Source organism: Capricornis sumatraensis, chromosome 1 (genome assembly GCF_032405125.1).
Source record: "Capricornis sumatraensis isolate serow.1 chromosome 1, serow.2, whole genome shotgun sequence".
Lineage (NCBI taxonomy): Eukaryota > Metazoa > Chordata > Mammalia > Artiodactyla > Bovidae > Capricornis > Capricornis sumatraensis.
In genome coordinates this window covers 217,641,177-217,663,868 of record NC_091069.1, presented here as the reverse complement: position 1 = coordinate 217,663,868, position 22,692 = coordinate 217,641,177, and the positions used below count along the sequence as shown (strand labels likewise).

The 22,692-nt window shown below is 41.4% G+C and overlaps 1 protein-coding gene across 2 annotated transcripts in view; it reads left to right on the top strand.

Annotated features, from left to right (window-relative positions):
* Positions 1-3,605: 3,605 nt before the first annotated feature.
* KCNAB1 (potassium voltage-gated channel subfamily A regulatory beta subunit 1) overlaps positions 3,606-22,692 on the top strand; it is a 458,084-nt gene continuing 438,997 nt past the window's right edge. For both annotated transcript variants that reach the window (XM_068992310.1, XM_068992110.1), the window contains exon 1: positions 3,606-3,880. In XM_068992310.1, coding sequence (XP_068848411.1) covers positions 3,606-3,880 — 275 coding nt within the window. The remainder of the gene's footprint in view (positions 3,881-22,692) is intronic.

Genomic DNA, 22,692 nt, shown 5'->3' with positions numbered 1-22,692 from the left:
GCCCAGGCCTTGAGGCAGCGGTGAACCTCTCCTCCATCTCCAGCACTTAATAGTGGTTGCAGTCACCTTGGGTCACAGCCTGTGAGACCTCACCCCTTCCCTTCCGCCTTCTCTCCCCACCCCTACTCCACCACCCGTTTGGGCAGCCTGAGGAACCTGAGGACCTGCTGGGTCCTGGGTGCCTGGCTCCCTCAGTGAGGAAAGCTGGGCAGGGTCTGGGGTCCTGGCCTTGAGGGTGCCACCAGCTGATATCTGCCTCCCGGCCTGTCCACTGGAGGGAGGACCCAGACTGGGTGCTGGGCGAATGCTCTTGAGCAGGGTAACTGGCCTGTAAAGGGACCCATTCCTCTTAGCCAGGGCCTGGTCCTCAGAGGGCAAGATCGGAGCCTTAGGACTTTCCCTTTTCTTGTCAGAACAGAGACTAATGTTTATCTGGTGGAGGTTTACAGAAATATTGTGACCTGACTTCAAGAATAAAGAATCTGACAGAGAAGTTTGCAACAACTAACTGTGCTCCTGTCTCACCTTTCTTATAAAATGGCTTTGCTGAAAGCTTTTGGGGAGTTTGAGGCATTTAAATGCATGAGCCACCCCTTTCCTCCCATGGCCCTGAAATAAATCTTTCTCTGCTCCAAATCCCGACGTTTTGGTATGGTTTAGCCTCCCTGTGTGTCTGGCACACAGACTTGCTTTCAGTAACAAAAGCAGTCAGAAGCCCACCAAGATTCAGGGAAGGGAAACAGACCCCACCTCTCAATGGAAGGGATGTTGAAGAATTTGAGGGCTGTAATTAAAAACTGCTATATATATGCAATTATCTCTGTTTTTTTTAATAGCTGTGAAAACTAAAGCACTATTGGTTAAGTAATTTGCCTAAGATCACAGAGCAGGTGAGTGGTGGAGTTAGGATTCAAATCCAAGCAGTCTGACTCCAGAATGAAGCTCTTAAATAGCCCTGCCTCCCCAGAAAGGCAAGCCAAGGGAAGTGTGAAGACCCCCTTGGCTGCATGAGCATAGACCCTACCCCTGCCCAGCTCCATTGCAGAGCCCACTGTTGACACATCCCCAGTGATATCTGTCTGGGGAGACTGTCCCCCAGAGTCTACACTTTCAGGAATTTGTGGCTATGGATACCATGTTACCAGAGCTCTTCCAATGACTGAAGGGATGGAAGGGCAGGGAGAGGAACTGGAGAGGCTGCTGGTGGTACAGTTCTGCACAGCCTCAGGTGGGACAGGTCTGGTGCTTGGTTGCTGTCTTGTTGCCCTTTGATTAGCTGTTTCAGGTGGCTCATGGCTTGGTGGTCATGGTTCTAATTCTAGACTGCTGCTGCTGCTGCTGCTAAGTCGCTTCAGTTGTGTCCAACTCTGTGCGACCCCATAGACAGCAGCCCACCAGGCTCCCCCATCCCTGGGATTCTCCAGGCAAGAGCACTGGAGTGGGTTGCCATTTCCTTCTCCAATGCATGAAAGTGAAAAGTGAAAGTGAAGTCGCTCAGTTGTGTCTGACTCTTCGCGACCCTATGGACTGCAGCCCACCAGGCTCCTCCATCCATGGGATTTTCCAGGCAAGAGTACTGGAGTAGGGTGCCATTGCCTAGACTACCTGGATACTAATACTAAACCGCTTTCACCTGAATATGGGACAGTGCACATGGTGTGATTTGCTGTTCTCTCATTCTTGGCTTTGATTGGCTGACAACCAAGATCCTCAGAGACACAAACAAGCATTCCAGTAGAGCTAACTCTTTAAAAAGAGCCTCCCTCTTCCTCTACTGCCAGTCTCAGAGGCTATAAGACCTAAATATACCTCCATGATTTATAATTTATGATCTTCAATAGACAGAGAAATTCACTAACTTTCCTGAGTTTTTTTACATGTAACTGACATTGAGGCAGTTCATACATGAGACCCTGAGGCCGACTAGGCCTGGATGCTTGGAACTTGTGTATGTGTTCTATGCTTAGTCACTCAGCCACGTTCAACTCTTTGTGATCCAATGGACTTTAGCCTGCCAGGCTCTTCTGTCCATGGGGATTCTCTAGGCAAGAACACTGGAGTGGGTTGCCATGCTCTCCTCCAGGGATCTTCCCAACCCAGGGATCCAACCCAGGTCTCCTGCATTGCAGGCAGATTCTTTACCATCTGAGCCACCAGGGAAACCCAAGAATACTGGAGCAGGTAGCTTATCCCTTCTCCAGGGGATCTTCCTGACTCAGGATCAACCCGGGGTCTCCTGCATTGCAGGCGGATTCTTTACCAGCTGAGCTCCCAGGGAAGTTTGGGGCTTGGGTGTCATCAAATAACTTTGTGGTAGACACCTAAGTGGACTTCCGATAGCTCAGTTGGTAAAGAATCCACCTGCAATTGCACGTGACCCTGGTTTGATTTCTGGTTCAGGAAGATCCCCTGGAGAAGGGATAAGCTACCCTCTCCACTATTCTTGGGCTTCTCTGGTGGCTCAGCTGGTAAAGAATCCACCCACAATGTGGGAGACCTGGGTTCAATCCCTGGGTTGGGAAGATCCCCTGGAGAAGGGAATGGCTACCCATTCCAGTATTCTGGCCTGGAGAATTCCATGGACTGTATAGTCCGTGGTGTTGCAAAGAGTCAGACACAACTGAACAACTTTCACTTCACTTCAGACACCTAACTGGGCACTGATATGATTGTCCCCTGAGCTATGACAGAGGTCAGATTGGTTGGTCGGCATGTGGGTCAATCTCATGCGTCTTAAGCACAAGGGTCATTAACTGAATTTTCTTCTCATCTTCAGAATTAGTTTTCATGTGTACTCGGCGCATTCACCACCACATCCACACCCAGGCACACATAGGCTCTCACCACCTCCTATCTGTTTTTTATTTTTTTTATTCCAACTTCATCTCGGTCTCCTCAATTGTAAGGTGATTCTTATGCTTCTACCCATCACAAGTACTGAGAGGATTAATGAATCCGTTATGATAGGCTGCAGAAATGAAAGAATATTTGACATATGTTAAGTGGCTCATTGATATTCAAAAACCTCCTTTTCCCTAGAGATTATAAAATAGATTGAAAATATTATTTTAAGGCTAATTATTACAAAAGGGATAATCCTGCCCTTGCCTTGATATTGTTAAACTTATTTGAGGAAATTCACATTGAAACTTTAAAAACTCTAAAGGGACTCTAATTAAGAATGCCTAATGAGCCTCCATTAGCCTCATATTTTTATAACTCATATGATGATCAAATATAATTTACAAAACTCTAATGATCTAAGGTTCAAAGTTATCATTGTTAAGTGAAGAAGAACTCCAAACTTTGCATAAGAAACAGCACCATAAAGCTTCAGTATTAAAGTCACTGGGGGTTGTTTTGAAAATTTCCATGTTCCAGGATCTCACAGATAGTGGCCGGCTTAGCTCTTCCTCAGGAAAGTTAGAGATACCCTTTCATCCCTTGCAGCAGACTCGGCTCAATTACAGCTTTGCGGCAAGATAAGGTTAAGGGGATGGGGGAGAACAGGAGAGAAGAGGGAGGCAGAAACAGAAAAATCAATTCAAATTACTTTGATAACAGTGACTTCAAGTTTTCTCTGAAAGACAGACTCAGACTCCAGGATGCTGGCAGCCCGGACCGGGGCAGCAGGGGGTCAGATCTCAGAAGAGAATCCCAAGTTAAGGAAACCATCTGGGTTTTCTATAGGGAGCAAAGACAAATCTCCCAAGAAAGCCACAGAAAATGGGAAAGAGAGCAGCCTCAGCCCATCGGGGCAAGCTCAACTCAGGGCACGGCAACTGGCTCTGGTGCGAGAAGTGGAGATGAACTGGTACCTAAAACTCTGGGAGCTGTCCACCGAGCACACCACTGCCTACACCACCGGCATGCCTCACAGGTAAGACTCCCCACTCCCCGCACCGGCTGTATGAGACCCTGTTTGAAAGTGCTCTCCTGAGTGAATGCTTGGATTTCTTTTCCCATGCTGCTGGAGATGTAACAGCTCTAACTGTCTTGTACAGATGATTGACATTTCCAAATGTCTAACTGTAAAGAGCAGGAACTTGGTGAAAATGGCAAATAATGCTCCCTGGATTGTTATTCAGAAAACACCCCTTGTAAGGAGGCAGTAAGCACTCAAAAGCCGAGAGGGAGAAGGAGTATGGCATTAAGATTGGTCTTAAATGACATTCAGAGGAGTTCAAAAATTGCATTAAAATGCCTCCTTCCAAAACAATAACAAAAACTTTGCAATTTTTCTCTACTTCCCTCACCTCAAGAACTTGAGGATGAGGGAAGGAAATATGTTTTGCCTGTTTGAAAAGTGTATAGTGGAATAGTGTGAACTTGTTGATTGAGAGCTCAGCATGCAATGGGAGTATAGAGTAGAACACACTGACCACCAGCCTGGGGGTCTGGGCCCCCTGTCTAAGACAGACATCATCAGGAGAAAAAGGCACTTTTTTAAAAAAGGAGGTCAGTGTAAGACAGATCCCTGTAGACTTTCTCTTTGTCCTTTTCTCAGCCTCAGCTTCAAATAATGCAGGGGAGGAATAATTTCACAAATCCCAATGTTATAAGGCAAAATGTGTGGAGTAAAAGTGTCTGGAATCCTGAAATTTAAGAATGTTTATTCACTGTAACTGCTACAAAAAAATCTCTTAGGAATTAAAGATAATTTTTCAAGGAAAACGATCCTGAAAGTAAAGACCAAGACAACTTTTTATTAAGTGACAATAAAAATTCACTAGAAATGAAAAATAGTTTCAATGAAATTGTCAAAGCAGGAAAAACTTTTTGCAGAGACTGTGGCAGCATAGAAATTCCAGAATGTATTATGTGTATCAAAGCATCCCAGTGTGCTCTGAGCTGCCCCATCTTTATATTTCTAATTCTAACAAGACATTATAAGAAAATATTTAGTGATTGAATTAACTGATGCACATAGATTAAAAATTTGTTGGACTACAAAATGCCTGAACTTCCATTTTTCAAAGTTTTCCAAGGCAAGAATAAAAGTTACTGCCAAATCTAAGCCACCATTTAAAAATCAGCATTTAAAAATTAGAACAAGATAAAGTGTGTATAAGTGCTTTATGAAACACATTTACTATTTATGACTGAAGTGATTTGTCTGAAGCTCCTGTAAGCTTGTGTACTTACATCTGGAATATAATAATTTCCCAATAGAGATAATAAATAGAGAAAGGGCCAAGAAGAATGATCTCAGTCAAAGGAAGCATGAAAGAGTTTGTCAGTGTTGGCAGTGTATCTCATATCTATAAATCTTAAATTTTAAAGCCATTATTAAAGAACTTCTGGAAAAAGACTTAGGTGGCAAGTGAAAAGCTTGATAATGTTTTCCTTTCCTATTCTTTTGCTTACTCTAGACCAGAAACTTTCCTTAAAGGAGTCTAACACTGTGCCGTGCTGTGCTTAGTTGCCCAGTCGTGTCTGACTCTTTTGCGACCCCATGGACTGTAGTCCGCCATGCTCCTCTGTGCATGTGGGATTCTCCAAGCAAGAATACTGGAGTGGGTTGCCAATCCCTTCTCCAGGGGATCTTCCCAACCAGGGATCAAACCCAGGTCTCCTGCACTGCAGGTGGATTCTTTACCGTCTGAGCCATTCTTAACATATTGTTTTACTTACTCTAGATCAGAAACTTTCCTTAAAAGAGTCTAACACAGGACTATGCAATTCCTACAGTATTATCTGATATTGGAATAATGTTTATCAGGTCAGAGGGGAACATAAATTAAGGTAATCAGTTTGACCTGGAGAAGGAAATGGCAACCCAGTCCAGTATTCTTGCCTGGAGAAGTCCATGGACAGAGGAGCCTGGTGGGTTACATTCCATGGGGTCGAAAAAGAGTCAGACATGACTTAGCAACTAAAAGCAATCAGTTTGAGCCAGCAACTTGGGAAAAGAAAAACAAGCTCTACTCTTTCCTGCTTTACTCAAACAATAGCAATTTGTCCCATATTCAGGAGAGATGATCCAGAAGTATGGTTTCCATAGTAACAATGGACACATTATTAATCACTGATTCACAATAGCCTGAGTCCCTTGCCTACTGATTGTGTTAAAGAACAGTGAAAGTCCTATCTCTCGTACATCATCAGAAGTGAAAAATGTCTCCTCCTCCTTTAGTTTTACAGCATGATGTTTCCAAGTGAAAATTAGTGTGTGCAGGTGGCACTGAGCTCATTCATAAATTAGATTTATTGCAAATCTCAATGTGTACATAACTCAAAAAAGACAATTTTTCTCATTGCCAGCTCCTTTCCATTTTACATCCCAATGTTAGAACTACTTCAGTTGAGTTCTTGAGATTAGTGGAGTGATGACAATGATCAACTGTAATGTACAATCCTTTCAAACTGTAATGTAAGCAATAGGACATGTAGTTCTTCAAGTGACCTGGTTTTCTTTCATTTATAGATGTTGCCAGTAAAGAACTTACAGGAATTTTTATGGACTTCCAATTGTCCTTTCTTCCAACAGTATGGCCCAAGAATGATATCTCCATTAGAGACCTGTATGTAGAATATAAACATGATTAATATAGAATATAAACAAATGTATCCACTGTAAAGTTTTACTTACAGGACAGAATATGAAATACTTTAGTCCTTGAAGACATTATATGTTTGCTATGGGTAATAATTCTTTGTGTCATTGGTTAATGGCCATCAACAAGGAATTGCTAGCGGTTTCTCACTCCAGTTTCTTTTCTGAGAAGATGGAATGAAAATATTTTACAGCAGGTTAATTGTAGTTCATGAGAAATTTGAGGACTGTCTTATGCCCAGATTTGGTGGTAACTTTAATTTGAAACAAAGGGTATTGTTAGATGATTGGAAGAAAGTGTTACAGATAGAGGAGGGTCCAGTGGTTTCGGTATATCTAAGAAATAAAATTGTAGGAGTCATGGCAGACCACGCACATTAGTCTGGAGTTAAGCGGCACTGATTCCCTTTCTGGGGCTATGTCTGCATAAGATTACATATGAAACAATCTAATATAATTTACTTCATTCTGATTCACTATTTTGCATAATTGTCTGATGACTCAGTAATGCTAATGTATTTTATATGATGGCTCATTACTCTGCAGAACGAGGAAGGGTGGTTCAGGGACCAGAGTGCTGGAGTTGAAGATAAAGGGCTGACTTTCATTTCTTGTGTAACTGTGAATGTGATTGTTAATTTATTTGTTGTTTTTAAATAACTTTTTTTTCAGATTGCAAAAGTAACATCTGAACTTGGTAGAAAATTTTGAAAATAGAAACATAAAAAAGAAAGGGCAATCACTGCTAATATTTTGCTGTGCTTTACCCTAGCCTTTTGAATTGAAATCATAAATTTTTGAATTGAAATCATATGTTTTTTTACTTAATAGTACGTCAGATTATTTTATTACCTTAAAAACCACTTAAAAATTTCCAAGGACTACATATTATAGCTATATTATTGCTTAGCTATTCTTATTTTACTATTTATCATTATCATAAGTAATATTATAACCAACATCTTTATGTGAGATTAAAAAATCATATCTCTGATTATTTCTTAGGGTCTATTTCTAGAAGTGCAATTAATGGGTAAATATTACATATACAATAGTATTTATACATACATACATATACATTTATTCTTAATTTAATTGCTTTTTGAAAATATTTTCTCAGTGTACATTCTCTTTTTATTTATTTTAATTGGAGGTCAATTACTTTATAATATTGTATTAGTTTTCCCATACATCACCATGTATCCACCACAGGTATACACGTGTTCCCCATCCTGAACCCCCCCTCTCTCCCTCCTCCCCGTACCATCCCTCTGGGTCATCCCAGTGCACCAGCCGCAAGCATCCAGTATCATGCATTGAACCTGGGGTGGTGATTCGTTTCATATATGATATTATACAGGTTTCAATGCCATTCTCCCAAATCATCCCACCCTCTCCCTCTCCCACAGAGTCCAAAAGACTGTTCTATACATCTGTGTCTCTTTTGCTGTCTCGCATACAGGGTTATCATTACCATCTTTCTAAATTCCATATATATCCGTTAGTATACTGTATTGGTGTTTTTCTTTCTGGCTTACTTCACTCTGTATAATAGGTTCTAATTTCAGCCACCTCATTAGAACTGATTCAAATGTATTCTTTTTAATGGCTGAGTAATACTCCATTGTGTATATGAACCACAGCTTTCTTATCCATTCATCTGCTGATGGACATCTAGGTTGCTTCCATGTGCTGGCTATTAGAAACAGTGCTGCGATGAACATTGAGGTATGTGTGTCTCTTTCAATTCTGGTTTCCTCGGTGTGTATGTCCAGCAGTGGGATTGCTGGGTCATAAGGCAGTTCTATTTCCAGTTTTTTAAGGAATCACCACACTGTTCTCCACAGTGGCTGTACTAGTTTGCATTCCCACCAACAGTGTAGGAGGGTTCCCTTTTCTCCACACCCTCTCCAGCATTTATTGCTTGTAGACTTTCGGATCGCAGCCATTCTGACTGGCATGAAATGGTACCTCATTGTGGTTTTGATTTGCATTTCTCTGATAATGAGTGATGTTGAGCATCTTTTCATGTGTTTGTTAGCCATCCGTATGTCTTCTTTGGAGAAATGTCTATTTAGTTCTTTGGCCCATTTTTTAATTGGGTTGTTTATTTTTCTGGAATTGAGCTGTAGGAGTTGCTTGTATATTTTTGAGATTAGTTGTTTGTCAGTTGCTTCATTTGCTATTATTTTCTCCCATTCTGAAGGCTGTCTTTTCACCTTGCTTATAGTTTCCTTTGTTGTGCAGAAGCTTTTAAGTTTAATTAGGTCCCATTTGTTTATTTTTGCTTTTATTTCCAGTATTCTGGGAGGTGGGTCACAGAGGATCCTGCTGTGATGTATGTCAGAGAGTGTTTTGCCTATGTTCTCTTCTAGGAGTTTTATAGTTTCTGCTCTTACGTTTAGATCTTTAATCCATTTTGAGTTTATTTTTGTGTATGGTGTTAGAAAGTGTTCTAGTTTCATTCTTTTACAAGTGGTTGACCAATTTTCCCAGCACCAGTTGTTAGAGATTGTCTTTAATCCATTGTATATCCTTGCCTCCTTTGTCAAAGATAAGGTGTCCATAGGTGCGTGGATTTATCTCTGGGCTTTCTATTTTTTGTTCTGTTGATCTATATTTCTGTCTTTGTGCCAGCACCATTTTCTGTGGTAATATTCTAGAGTGGTTATCTCATTGCTTTTTCTGTACTACATAGTGTTTATAAAGCTTGAGTTTTAAAGTTTAACAAAGAGTTGGGTAGGTTAATTAACTTTCCTGAATTTCAGTTTCTTCAACTGCAAAGAGGACTAACAGCATTATAAAGGACTCTTGAGATAATGTAGAAATGATGTGAAAACTAATGTATTTTGCTTTCACACACTTTGGAATAAGGGTTAAGACAAGACCCCATGTTGTCCTTGGTATATTTAGGCTTATGAAGATAAGTAAAGTTAGGGTGACTCAAAATATCTAGCAAAAATGTGCACTTCATCTAGCACCTGACAGCTGAGGATCCCGTTGTGCTCAATTAATATTTATGAGAGCCCATTGTGTGTGCTTACAGAGACTTTCTAGGGATTCATATGATCATCACCCTCCTAGGGAAAAGTGACTTACCGACAGAATAGAAAGAGCTTTCATATACTATCAGAATTAACATTCCAAACCAGGGCTAACCTATTCGTTTGAACTGACTGGACATTTAGTAGGACAAGACAACATATGAATGATTGTTGAGCTACAGCATTTCAATAGTGATTTCTACCATCTTAATAAATGTTTATTACCTGACAAGTAGTTACATTTCTAATATTTTGTCTCTGCTGCCCAAACTTTCTGCCTTCTTAGAAGTTATTTACTTCTATGTATTTTCAGAGGATCAGATGTGGTCCCATGGGAGGACAGAGCTCCCAGGTGAGTTTTGGTGGATTCAGTTCCTGGCAGCAGGTAATCCCTATGGCTTGGGCTTACGTAGGAAGATCTGGTTTTTAAGATCAAGTCTGCAGTCAGAGAACAAACGCTGAACAGCTACTGATTGAGCATCCTCTCTGTGCAAAGCCCTGTAGGTGACACAAGGGTGGATTAGTTAAGAATCTTGCCCTCAACCTAGGTACAGCTTAGGGGAGATGAGCCATGTATGTAAATAAGAAGTACTAGACAAATGAAGGTCATAACAAAGTGCAGAGGAAGGAGAGCTCGCAGCTGCAGTGAAGTGAAGTCGCTCAGTCGTGTTCAACTCTTTGCGACCCCATGGACTGTAGCCTACCAGGCTCCTCCATCCATGGGATTTTCCAGGCAAGAATACTGGAGTGGGTTGCCATTTCCTTCTCCAGGAGATCTTCCCGACCCAGGGATTGAACCCGGATCTCCTGCATTGTAGGCAGACGCTTTACCGTCTGAGCCACCAGGGAGGCTATGTAAATAAGAAGTATTACATAAATGAAGGTCATAACAAAGCGCAGAGGAAGGAGAGCTCGCAGCTACAGTGATTAGATCTGAAACTGCAGGGTGTGCAGGACGTGAGCAAGTAGAGATGGAGGCCAGGAGAAGCAACCCACGTGGAGTAAAGAGTGTGAGCAAAGACACAGATGTAAGAATGTATGGAATAGAAATGGAGAGCAGTTTTTATTCACGAGGCAGACAACAACCCCTTTATGGAGTCTGACTGTACTCTGGGTCTGCAAGTGGGCATAAGAACACCTAGTTCAGGAGACTATGGTAAATGATATAAGACAGGTGCTGTAGATTGGACATGTGATCAGTTTTGGTCCCTCTGTCCCTTCCTCCCTCCTCCTCTGTCAACCTAGAACATAGTGAACAGCACCAGTAAAATGATATCAAGGATGATAGAGCAATAGAAATAGGCTACAATGGTATAACTCTAAATTTTTAAACCAATTTTTTCTTCCTTAGGAAACATTCTTGATTAGATTTTTTTGTTAAAGAGAAAGCTCTTTTATTTCTTTCAAAAAAAAAGATGATATATATATATATTTGTTAGAGCAGGCACACGTTCTTTAAGTCTCTAACTCTTAGAATATCTATATGAGAAATTACATAGAAATATTTTTCCAGAGATATTAAAATATGAGGACATTGTTGGGTAGTTTGCTATGATTTTGGACACATGCTAGAAAGATTGTGTGCTCAGTTGCTTTAGTCATGTCGGATTCCTTTGCAACCTCATAGACTGTAGCCAGTCAGGCTCCTCTGTCCATGGGATTCTCCTGTCAAGAACACTGGAGTGGAATACATCTCCCTTAAGCTGCGAGTGGGTTGCTATTTTCTCCTCCAGGAAGTTCTTCCTAACCCAGGGATCAAACCCACATCTCTTGTGTCTCCTGCACTGGCAGGTGGATTCTTTTACCACTAGTGCCACCTGGGAGCTTCTCAGCCACTAGAGACATGAGTTTGATCCCTTGGTTGGGAAGATCCCCCTGCAAGAAGAAATGGCAACCCACTCAGTATTCTTGCCTGGAGAATCCCATAGACAGAGGAACCTGGCGGGCTACAGTCCATGGGATTACAGAAGAATTTTGGACACAGCTAAGAGACTAAGCATGCAGAAAGATTGCTTCCTAGCTCATTGTCCTGTTGTTTTGAATGTCAGGTTACCTCCCTAAGCCATTGCTCCTTTACTCCATGTCCAAGGTTAGTCTTTATAGTTCTGTCTCTCCATATTGAATATTCTACTTCTCCTGGGGTGAGATGACATCATGCTATGATTTTAAAATTTAGCTTAGTTTCATTTTATACAGCTTCAGTTCAGTTCAGTCACTCAGTCGTGTCCGACTCTTTGTGACCCCATGAATCGCAGCACGCCAGGCCTCCCTGTCCATCACCAACTCCCAGAGTTCACTCAGACTCACGTCCTTCGAGTCAGTGATGCCATCCAGCCATCTCATCCTCTGTCGTCCCCTTCTCCTGCCCCCAATCCCTCCCAGCATCAGAGTCTTTTCCAATGAGTCAACTCTTCGCATGAGGTGGCCAAAATACTGGAGTTTCAGCTTTAGCATCATTCCTTCCAAAGAAATCCCAGGGTTGATCTCCTTCAGAATGGACTGGTGGGATCTCCTTGCAGTCCAAGGGATTCTCAAGAGTCTTCTCCAATACCACAGTTCAAAAGCATCAATTCTTCGGCTCTCAGCCTTCTTCACAGTTCAACTCTCACATCCATACATGACTACTGGAAAAAGCATAGCCTAGACTAGACGGACCTTAGTTGGCAAAGTAATGTCTCTGCTTTTGAATATGCTATCTAGGTTGGTCATAACTTTTCTTCCAAGCAGTAAGCATCGTTTAATTTCATGGCTGCCATCACCATCTACAGTGATTTTGGAGCCCAGAAAAGTAAAGTCTGACACTGTTTCCACTGTTTGTCCATCTGTTTCCTATGGAGTGATGGGACCAGATGCCACGATCTTCATTTTCTGCTTAGGTGTATTTTATATAACTTGGTTTGTTAATTTTTTACTTTCACCCTTCAGCTTCTTGTGCACTCCTGGGATTAGCCAATGTTAGACATTGTACATCTTGCTTTATCTACAAGCCTCTGGGGCTACATAAACTGGGGACAGATCAACATGAGCTCTGATGTCAGACCAACCCAGATCTGAAGCTTGGTTGCCCTGTGCCCTACCTACCAGTCACTAGCTATGTGACCATGGATCTTAGTCTCCTTGGGCTTCCCTGGTGGCTCAGATGGTAAAGTGTCTGCATGCAATGTGGGAGACCCGGGTTCAATCCCTGGGTTGGGAAGATCCCCTGGAGAAGGAAATGGCAACCCACTCCAGTACTCTTGCCTGGAAAATTCCATGGACTGAGGAGCCTGGTAGACTACAGTCTGTGGGGTCGCAAAGAGTCAGACATGACTGAGCGACTTTACTTTCACTTAGTCTCCTTACCTGTAAAATGGGAATAACAATATTACACATTCATAGAACTAGGAGGATTAAATTGGATATCTATCAAAGTTTTAGCATGGTGTTAAGTGCAAAGGAAGGGCTCTTCAGCAAATTCTATTATCACCACTCCCCTCTGGAGTCACATCAGCTTTCATCCATGATTTTACCTCCACAGTCTTCCTTTCTCTGGCTTCCTTCCATGTGTTCTCTGAGCCTAGGAAAATTCCTCATCTCTAGGAGAAAGATCTTAACATGCTGCTTCCCTCCCTGCTTCACTGAGAACACCATTCTTCTAAGATTTTCTTTTATGTCCTCATTTAAAATCGTTTCTGATTAGCAAGGATCAAATGTCTGTCTGACAAATCCTCTCTCCACACAGAGAGAATGAGTCTATTGTCTTTGGAATAGAGAGGCCTGGGGCTTAAATTCTGTCTCTATTGCTGACTGTATAGATTTCAGCAAATTATGTCCAATCTCTGAGCCTCAATTTGTTCATCTGTATGGTGGAAATAAAAACATCTGCATTTTCTATGTTCTAGGATTTTAAAGGTTAGCTCCAATAGTATGTGTAAAAATCCTTGATATGCTTTAAACCACTATCTATATATAAATGATATATAGATTATTTATATATGAACTATAACTACTATATGTTTGCTTTTTTATTATTTTTATTATCTTCTGTCCTGAGACTGTGGCTCTAATCCAGTCTAGAACATGGCTTGAGAGCGTACTGCTGCTACTGCTAAGTCACTTCAGTCGTGCCCGACTCTGTGCGACCCCATAGACGGCAGCCCACCAGGCTCCCCCATCCCTGGGATTCTCCAGGCAAGAACAGTGGAGTGGGTTGCCATTTCCTTCTCCAATGCATGAAAGGGAAAAGTGAAAGTGGAGTCACTCAGTCGTGTCCGACTCTCCATGACCCCATGGACTGCAGCCCACCAGGCTCCTCCATCCATGGGATTTTCCAGGCAAGAGTACTGGAGTGGGGTGCCATTGCGTGGTTACCTCTAATCTGCTTTCTAGTAAACACAGGGATAGCTACAGCCATACTTCTCTCCCAGACCCTGGCCAGGATTTCTTGGGTACATTGCAAACACTATAACATCTGAATTCCTTTCATAATATCAGCAACTGCTTGCTGAATATCTATTATATACACAACACTTTTGTTATATTATTCAATTTAGTCTTTTCTAATAATTTGTGGTTTGACTATTTTTTTTTTAAATCATCTCCACTTTATGGGAGAAAACTGAAACTTAGCAAAGACCCTCCTCATGGTTAGATTCAACTAAGCAATAGAAACAGCACATGAACCTGGATAATGGGCTACAGATGATACCTCTTAACCACTGAATATTTCCTCCCTGAATTTGGGTTGATTTTAGAAGGTTCTGAGATGTCACATTAGTAATTTCACCCTTTCACTTAAAGTGAGATGTGGGATTCACAGCATCCCCTCCCTACGTAAGGTCCTTGCCGTTGCCCTGAGGAGGACTGTGAGATGTCAGGGAGCAGCTCAGATAGGGAGGCAGTCACTCTGGTTGAGAGCAAAGGGCTGAGCAATAGAGTGGACTATGAATTTCAGTATTTCTTCAAGCTTTTCTCCATCAAAAGAGCTATGTAAGAACAAAGGCCCTGGAGGTGCCCAAGCGTCATCCTCTATTAGATGAATTTAGCTTAATTTCAGATTTTAGGTTTGAGTCAAGAGTCTTTGGCCAGCTCCATCTAACACCAACTCTAAGAGGATGCAGAGGTTATGCAGCAACAGCTATCGAAGTCCTTCCAGTTTTAGATTATGAAGGTCACTAAATGGCGTGTGTTAATGTTCTACAACATTTTCACTGTTGTGTTATGTGCTTTTGCTCTACAGGTGGAGGAAATGGCATAGTTTTGAGAAGCCCTCGCTAACACTTCTTTGGAGATGACAGTTGAAACAATATGTCCTTTAATCAACAGCTTCCCTACCTATGTGAAATGCTATCAGTTCAGTTCAGTTCAGTCGCTCAGTCATGTCCGACTCTTTGCAACCCTATGGACTGTAACACGCCAGGCCTCCCTGTCAATCACCAACTCCCAGAGTTCACTCAAACTCATGTCCAAAGAGTCGGTGAAACCATCCAACCATCTCATCCTCTGTTGTCCCTTCTTCTCTTGCCTTCAATCTTTCCCAGCATCAGGGTCTTTTCAGATGGGTCAGCTCTTCGCATGAGGTGGCCAAAGTATTGGAGTTTCAGCTTCAGCATCAGTCCTTCCAAGGAACATGCAGGACTGATTTCCTTTAGGATGGACTGGTTGGATCTCCTGGTAATCCAAGGGACTCTCAAGAGTCTTCTTCAGCACCACAGTTCAAAACATCAATTCTTCTGTGCTCAGCTTTCTTTATAGTCCAACTCTCACATTCATACATGACTACTGGAAAAACTATAGCTTTGACTAGATGGACCTTTGTTGACAAAGTAATGTCTCTGCTTTTTAATATGCTGTCTAGGTTGGTCATAACTTTCCTTCCAAGGAGTAAGTGTCTTTTAATTTCATGACTGCAGTCACCATCTGCAGTGATTTTGTAGCCCACAAAAATAAAGTCTGTCATTGTTTACACTGTTTCCCCATCTATTTGCCATGAAGTGATGGGAACAGATGCCATGATTTTACTTTTCTGAATGTTGAGTCTTAAGCCAACTTTTTCACTCTCCTCTTTCACTTTCATCAAGAGGCTCTTTAGTTCTTTGCTTTCTGCCATAAGGGTGGTGTCATCTGCATATCTGAGGTTATTGATACTTCTCCCAGAAATCTTGATTCCAGCTTGTGCTTCTTCCAGCCCGGCATTTCTCTTGATGTACTCTGCATATAAGTTAAATAAACAGGGTGATAATATACAGCCTTGATGTACTCCTTTTCCTATTTGGAACCAGTCTGTTGTTCCATGTCCAGTTCTAACTGTTGCTTCTTGACCTGTATGCAGGTTTCTCAGGAGGCAGTTAAGGTGGTCTGGTATTCCCATCTCTTTAAGAATTTTCCACAGTTTGTTGTGGTCCACACAGTCAAAGGCTTTGGGATAGTCAATAAGGCAGAACTAGATATTTTCCTGAAACTCTCTTGCTTTTCCAATGATCCAACAGATGTTGGCAATTTGATTTCTGATTCCTCTGCCTTTTCTAATACAGCTTGAACATCTGGAAGTTCGTGGTTCACATACTGTTGAAGCCTAGTTTGGAGAATTTCGAGCATTACTTTGCTAGTGTGTGAGATGAATGCAATTGTGCTGTAGGTTGAACATTCCTGGCATTGCCTTTCTTTGGGATTGGAATGAAAACTGACCTTTTCCAGTCCTGTGGCCACTGCTGAGTTTTCCAAATTTGCTGGCATATTGAGTGTGGCACTTTCACAGCAGCATCTTTTAGGAGTTGAAATAGCTCCACTGGAATTCCATTACCCCCACTAGCTTTGTTTGTAGTGATGCTTCCTAAGGCCCATTTGACTTCACATTCCAGGATGTCTGGCTCTACATGAGTGATCACACCATTGTGGCTATCTGGGTTGTGAAGATCTTTTTTGCATAGTTGTTTGTATTCTTGCCACCTCTTCTTAATATCTTATGTTTCTGTTAGGTCCATACCATTTGTATCTTTCATTGTGCCCATCTTTGTTTGAAATGTTCCCTTGGTATCTCTAATTTTCTTGAAGAGATCTCTAGTCTTTCCCATTCTATTGTTTTCCTCTATTTCTTTGCACACAAAGAATGCACCGAACTGTGCAAAGATCTTCATGATCCAGATAATCATGATGCTGTGATCACTCAGCTAAAGCCAGACATCCTGGAATGTGAAGTCAAATGTGCTTTAGGAAGCATCACTATGATCTAAGCTAATGGAGGTGATAGAATTCCAGTTGAGCTGTTTCAACTCCTAAAAGATGCTGCTGTGAAAGTGCCGCACTCAATATGTCAGCAAATTTCGAAAACTCAGCAGTAGCCACAGGACTGGAAAAGGTCAGTTTTCATTCCAATCTCAAAGAAAGACAATGTCAAAGAATGCTCAAACTACTGCCCAATTGCACTCATCTCACATGCTAGTAAAGTAATGCTCAAAATTCTCCAAGCCAGGCCTCAACAACATGTGAACTGTGAACCAGCAGATGTTCAAGCTGGTTTTAGAAAAGGCAGAGGAACCAGAAATCAAATTGCTAACATCTGCTGGATCATTGAAAAAGCAAGTGAGTTCCAGAAAAACATCTATTTCTGCTTTATTGACTATGCCAACGCCTTTGACTGTTTGGATCACAATAAACTGGAAAATTCTGAAAAGATGGGAATATCAGACCACCTGACCTGCCTCTTGAGAAACCTGTATTCAGGTCAAGAAGTAACAGAACTGGACATGGAACAACAGACTGGTTCCAAATAGTAAAAAGAGTACATCAAGGCTGTATATTGTCACCCTGCTTATTTAACTTATATGCAGAGTGCATCATGAGAAACACTGGACTGGATGAAGTACATGCTGGAAGCAATATTGCTCTGAGAAAAATCAATAACCTCAGATATGCAGATGACACCACCCTGATGGCAGAAAGCGAAGAAGAACCTAAGAGCCTCTTGATGAAAGTGAAAGAGAAGAGTGAAAATGTTGGCTTAAAGCTCAACATTCAAAAAACTAAGATCCTCGGATCCGGTCCCATCACTTCATGGTAAATAAATGAAGAAACAGTGGAAACAGTGACAGACTTTATTTTTTGGGCTACAAAATCACTGCAGATAGTGACTGCAGCCATGAAATTAAAAGACGTTTGCTCCTTGGAATAACAGTTATGACCAACCTAGACAGCATATGAAAAAGCAGAGACATTACTTTGCCAACAAAGGTCTGTCTAGTCAAGGCTATGGTTTTTCCAGTAGTCATGTATGGATGTGAGAGTTGGACTATAAAGAAAGCTGAGCACAGAAGAATTGATTTTTTGAACTGTGATGTTGAAGAAGACTCTTGAGAGTCCCTTGGACTGCATAGAAATCAAACCAGTCTATCCTAAATGTGATCTGTCTTGGGTGTTCATTGGAAGGACTGATATTGAAGCTGAAACCTGATGTGAAGAACTGACTCATTTGAAAAGACCCTGATGCTGAGAAAGATTGAAGGCAGGAGAAGGGGATGACAGAGGATGAGATGGGTGGATGGCATCATTGACTCAATGGATGTGAGTTTGAGTAAGCTCCAGGAATTGGCGATGGACAGAGAAGCCTGGTGTGCTGCAAGTCCATGGGGTCACAGAGTCAGACAGAACGGAGGGGCTGAACTGAAGAACTGAACTGATTTCTTTGCATTGATCATGAGAAAGGCTTTCTTATATGTCCTTGCTAATGTTTGGAACTCTGCATTCAGGTGGTAAACCTAGCTGCTATTAAATAAATCCCGAAGCTTCACTGACCTGATATAAGAAAGTTTTATTTCCTTCTCATGTAAGTGTTATCAAGAATAGGAAGTTTCAATTAGGTCAGATCCAGGCCCAGGCTGATGAAAGTTTGCCCTCTTCAGCTTTGTTTACTAAGCTGCCTGGTAGCCGAGTGTTGACATTGGTCCAGAATACAGAAGAGTATGGTGGATCGTGTGTAGAATCACTTTAAGTGGCAGCTGTAGGTAAAAGTGACATTGACTGGAATTCAGTCACATGATTATATCTAACTAATCGCAAGGGAGGCTGGGAATCATAGGACAAATGTATGGCTAGGAAGAGAGAAAAACAGGCAAGGTGAACAGCTGGCCAGTCCCTGCCACCGAGCCATGGTCAGTGCAGAGTAAAGGAGGTGTTGAGGTGGAGTCTGGCTGCTTCCTGTAACAGGAAGGGGCTAAGGCACTCCTTTCCTTTCAACATTTTCCCTCTCATTCAAAGCCTGACTCACTGACCTGGCCTTTGCCATACAGTGGGTAAATCTCTTTTGGCTTCTCTGCTTGGACCTCACTTCCTTGTTTTACTGAGAAGGTCGATGGCCCTTCAGAAACCTGTAGATAGTGATGTGATATCAGCTTGGCAGCTTGGAATACAGCCTTGCAAATGTCAACTCATGAGTGCTTAGCTCCCATTTTGAACCTGAGTTTGTTTTTTTTTTTTAATTGCCCTAAGAATCATGTATGGCTGAATAAGCCAGGAGCCTCCCTACAGCTCCTCTGCCATGGGGTTGTGAGGTGGGGTTGCTGCAGTGCAGCCGGTCATCCCTTCCCATGGTAGCAGCCAAGGGCTCTGGCTGACAGCTCATGGGGCAGAATCAGGCCCAGAGGCCAGGGAGCCCTGTTGACAGCCAAGAGAGCTCACTTATTCAGTTTGTTATTTCAGACTGGCCAGGTGTGTGTTTTTAAAAGGAGCATCCAGGAGAGTATGTTCTTTCAAACAATGTAATCATTACATATGTTTTTCTGTAATGCACTTACAGGTTTCTTGCAGGTAAGCCAGTCACTCTGTTCCCAACAGCAGGGTGCACCATGGTTTGGAATGTAATATCATTACGTAAAACTGCATATCATTTAAAATGGCATTCGTTCTCTGTCTCAATATCCTTTCACAAGATATGTGCACAGTTTTGTGTGGAAGGGTGAGCAATTTGAGGAAAAATTAGTTAAGAAAATTTGGGTTGTTTTTAAGAGCCTCTTTTTTTATTACAAATTTGAAATATTTCACTTAAAAAAATTAAAGCCCAAAGTGCATTTTGTAGCTTAATCCTCATATTTAATTTGATTACAGCAATGAACATTAGGTATGAAACAAGCTGCCCAAAAGGGCTGTTGAATTATTTAATAACCTCTGGGATTCAGGAGGTAACAGTCAGCATAAACAATTCCACAAGTGCAGTGTGTTAGACAAATCAGCTCTTTCTGTCTCCAGGCTTAGCAATTCAGATGATGTGACTATCCAAAGAGCAGTTGCTTATTGAACAATATTAAATGCTTGAGTCTATTTGAAATATTTTTAGGTTCCAGATGATCATTTATCTAAAAAATGGCCAAGAAATATTAAGTGTAAATGTGTTTTAAAAGTATTTCAGTTGAATGAATTTCCAATGAAGTCAGTATTCAGAATTCAAGACACTCTTCTATTACCATATATGTAATATTGATAGAATCAAACTAGAAAATTAAATAGAAATGCATTCAAGAATTTTGATCATTTATTATGTTCAACTCTGGGGATATGGAGATATGTGAGGCAGGCTTCTTTCCCTGAATAATCTTGAAGTCTTCTCAGGCAAGAAGACAGGTCCACTGTAAGATGTTTGAAGTGTGAATGAAGGGCTATGGAAATAAAGAAATAGTTCTACCAGGAGGTGAGGAGATAGGAAAGAGAAATGTCAGGGAATAAGACATCATTTCAACTGGACTCTTACAAGAATGTGCAGGATTTTGTGGGGATATGAACCAGCAAAGGGGCAGGCGGGAAAGGTGCAGAGGAAAGAGGTGTGTAGTCTATGGCTCAAAAACAAAGTTGACTTTTCCTTAGGCTAGGAACCAACTAAGCCGCTAAGTTATTTGTGAGAATGGACAAGATAATATTTCTAAATGCAGAAAATAATTCACAGTTAGGCCTTACTCATTTAACATCGTCAGAGAATGAAAATTTTGACTCAAGTTATTTTCTCCAGTACCTGAACCTTTCTAATTTAACTGTCAAGGTTTTAACTTTTTAAACCTGAAGAAGCAATTTGACAGGTCTAGTTTATCTTGATAAATGTCAACTATTGTGCTATGTTAAAATGTCCTCAGGGACTATTAAGGCCGATAGATCTATTTGCCTTGAAAATTAGAGGCCTCATTTTGCTATTTTGCTTTTAAATGTTGGCTTCTGTATTTTCCCCCTCCATTGGTCTTTCTGTATATTTATGTTGTTGTAGATTTTCTTTGCTCCTGTCAGGATCCCTGCCTCTAATGACCCTTTTCATCTAATTTGCTATCTTTACTCTGCTGAGGAATGGGAAATAACAAAATCTGTCTTTCTTGAATAATGATCAAGAAGGAGTGGGTTTATGAATTGAGGTACTCTCCTAGGAGGTTTGAAATGTGGCCTTTGTGATATATTGTGTGTTCATTTGCAGATTCTTGGTGATGTTCTTATCTAGCAAGTTTTCTGAAAAGGTGACCTCTAAAAAAATCAGTTGTGGCTTTATTTGAATTAACACTGAAATGTGTTTGGGAAAATGCCAAGCGCTGGAAGGGTCTCCCATTGAAGTTTATCTTGGCATAACCCTTAGAGACTTTAGAAAGGCAAAACCACGTAGGACACAATTTTTCAAAATGTTGACGGGATACTTGTACTCCCGATTTGATAAATTTCCCAGCTGAAAAGAACATTCTATCATAAAGTAAGCAAAGTGAAGCTCTTCATTTGTCTTCCACAGCAGAAGCACACAGAGGGTTTTTTCAGTGGATTGTTTTTCAACAGGATTGCCTTGGAACTTTGGTCAGTGATAAACATTTATAATTATGAAACCTTGAAATGATATTTCAAGAAGCAATGTAGGATATGTGGGGTGTATAATACATAGCAAATGATATTTCAAGAAGCAATATAATACATAAACTAGTTTAGTGATTTTAACTCTGAAAAGGTAGTATTATTTTCCCCACTTTTCCAAGGAAGAAACTAAAAACTCAGCACTCATATCTCAGAGCAGCATCTTGTTGGGTAAGGCTTTAAACCCCTGTCCCTCTGACCTCTAAGCTCCTGAAAACTTATCCTTTACTCCAGTCCTTACAGTAACTGACTCTTAATGTTGCCAATTTACCTAGATGTTTCTTTTCTTATTGGCAAGACAAGAGAATCAAACCAGCTGATTTCTAAGATTTCTTACAGTTCCAATAGAATCATACTTTTGTTTTTTTAGATAATCTTAGATAAGATAAGTGCCTGAATAATCTTAGGGCTTCCCAGGTGGTTCTAGTGGTAAAGAACCTGCTTGCTGATTCAGGAGACATAAGAGCTGCAGGTTTGATCCCTGGGTCAGAAAGATCTCTGGAGGAGCAAATGGCAACCCGCTCCAGTATTCTTGCCTGGAGAATCCTGGCAAGGAGAAGCCTGGACGGCTATGGTCCATAGGGTCACAAAGAGTCAGACAGGACTGAAGTGACTTAGCACACATGCAAGTGCCTGCAGGGGCTTCCCAGGTGGTGCTAAGAATCTACCTGCCAATGCAGGAGATGTGGGTTTGATCCCTGGGTTGGCAAGATCTCCTGGAGGAGGAAATGGCAACCTACTCCAGTATTCTTACCTGGAAAATTGCATGGACAGAGGAGCCTGGCAGGCTACAGTCCATGGAGTCACAGCTGGACATAATTTAGTTAGAGCACTCATGCACAAGTGCCTAGGAGAAGACAACGAAAGGGTAGATTGGTTCAGATGGAATGATTGCAATAAAACCTTTTACTAGCACATTGTTATCGCAACCCTGAAACTATACATTTTTAGGCCTTGTTTTGTAGCTGAGATTTACCTCTTAGGATGCTACTCTGTGTCCCAGCCTCCCAGCCTCGCCTTTGACAAGTTCAAGACCCTGAAAGAATAATGTGTAGAAGATGGATGAGCCCCTTGGCAGAACACACTAGGGCAGTGGCTATAGAGGTGAGGGGTTCTTTGCAGCTTTCAAATCTGCTTTCTGAGGAGATGCTTAAGGAGTGATGGAGGGATTTCTCACCAGATGCAGAGCAAATGCACTTTATCCAGATAATCTTTCACTTTTCCTTAGGAAGGAGAAAGTCATGTTTAAAG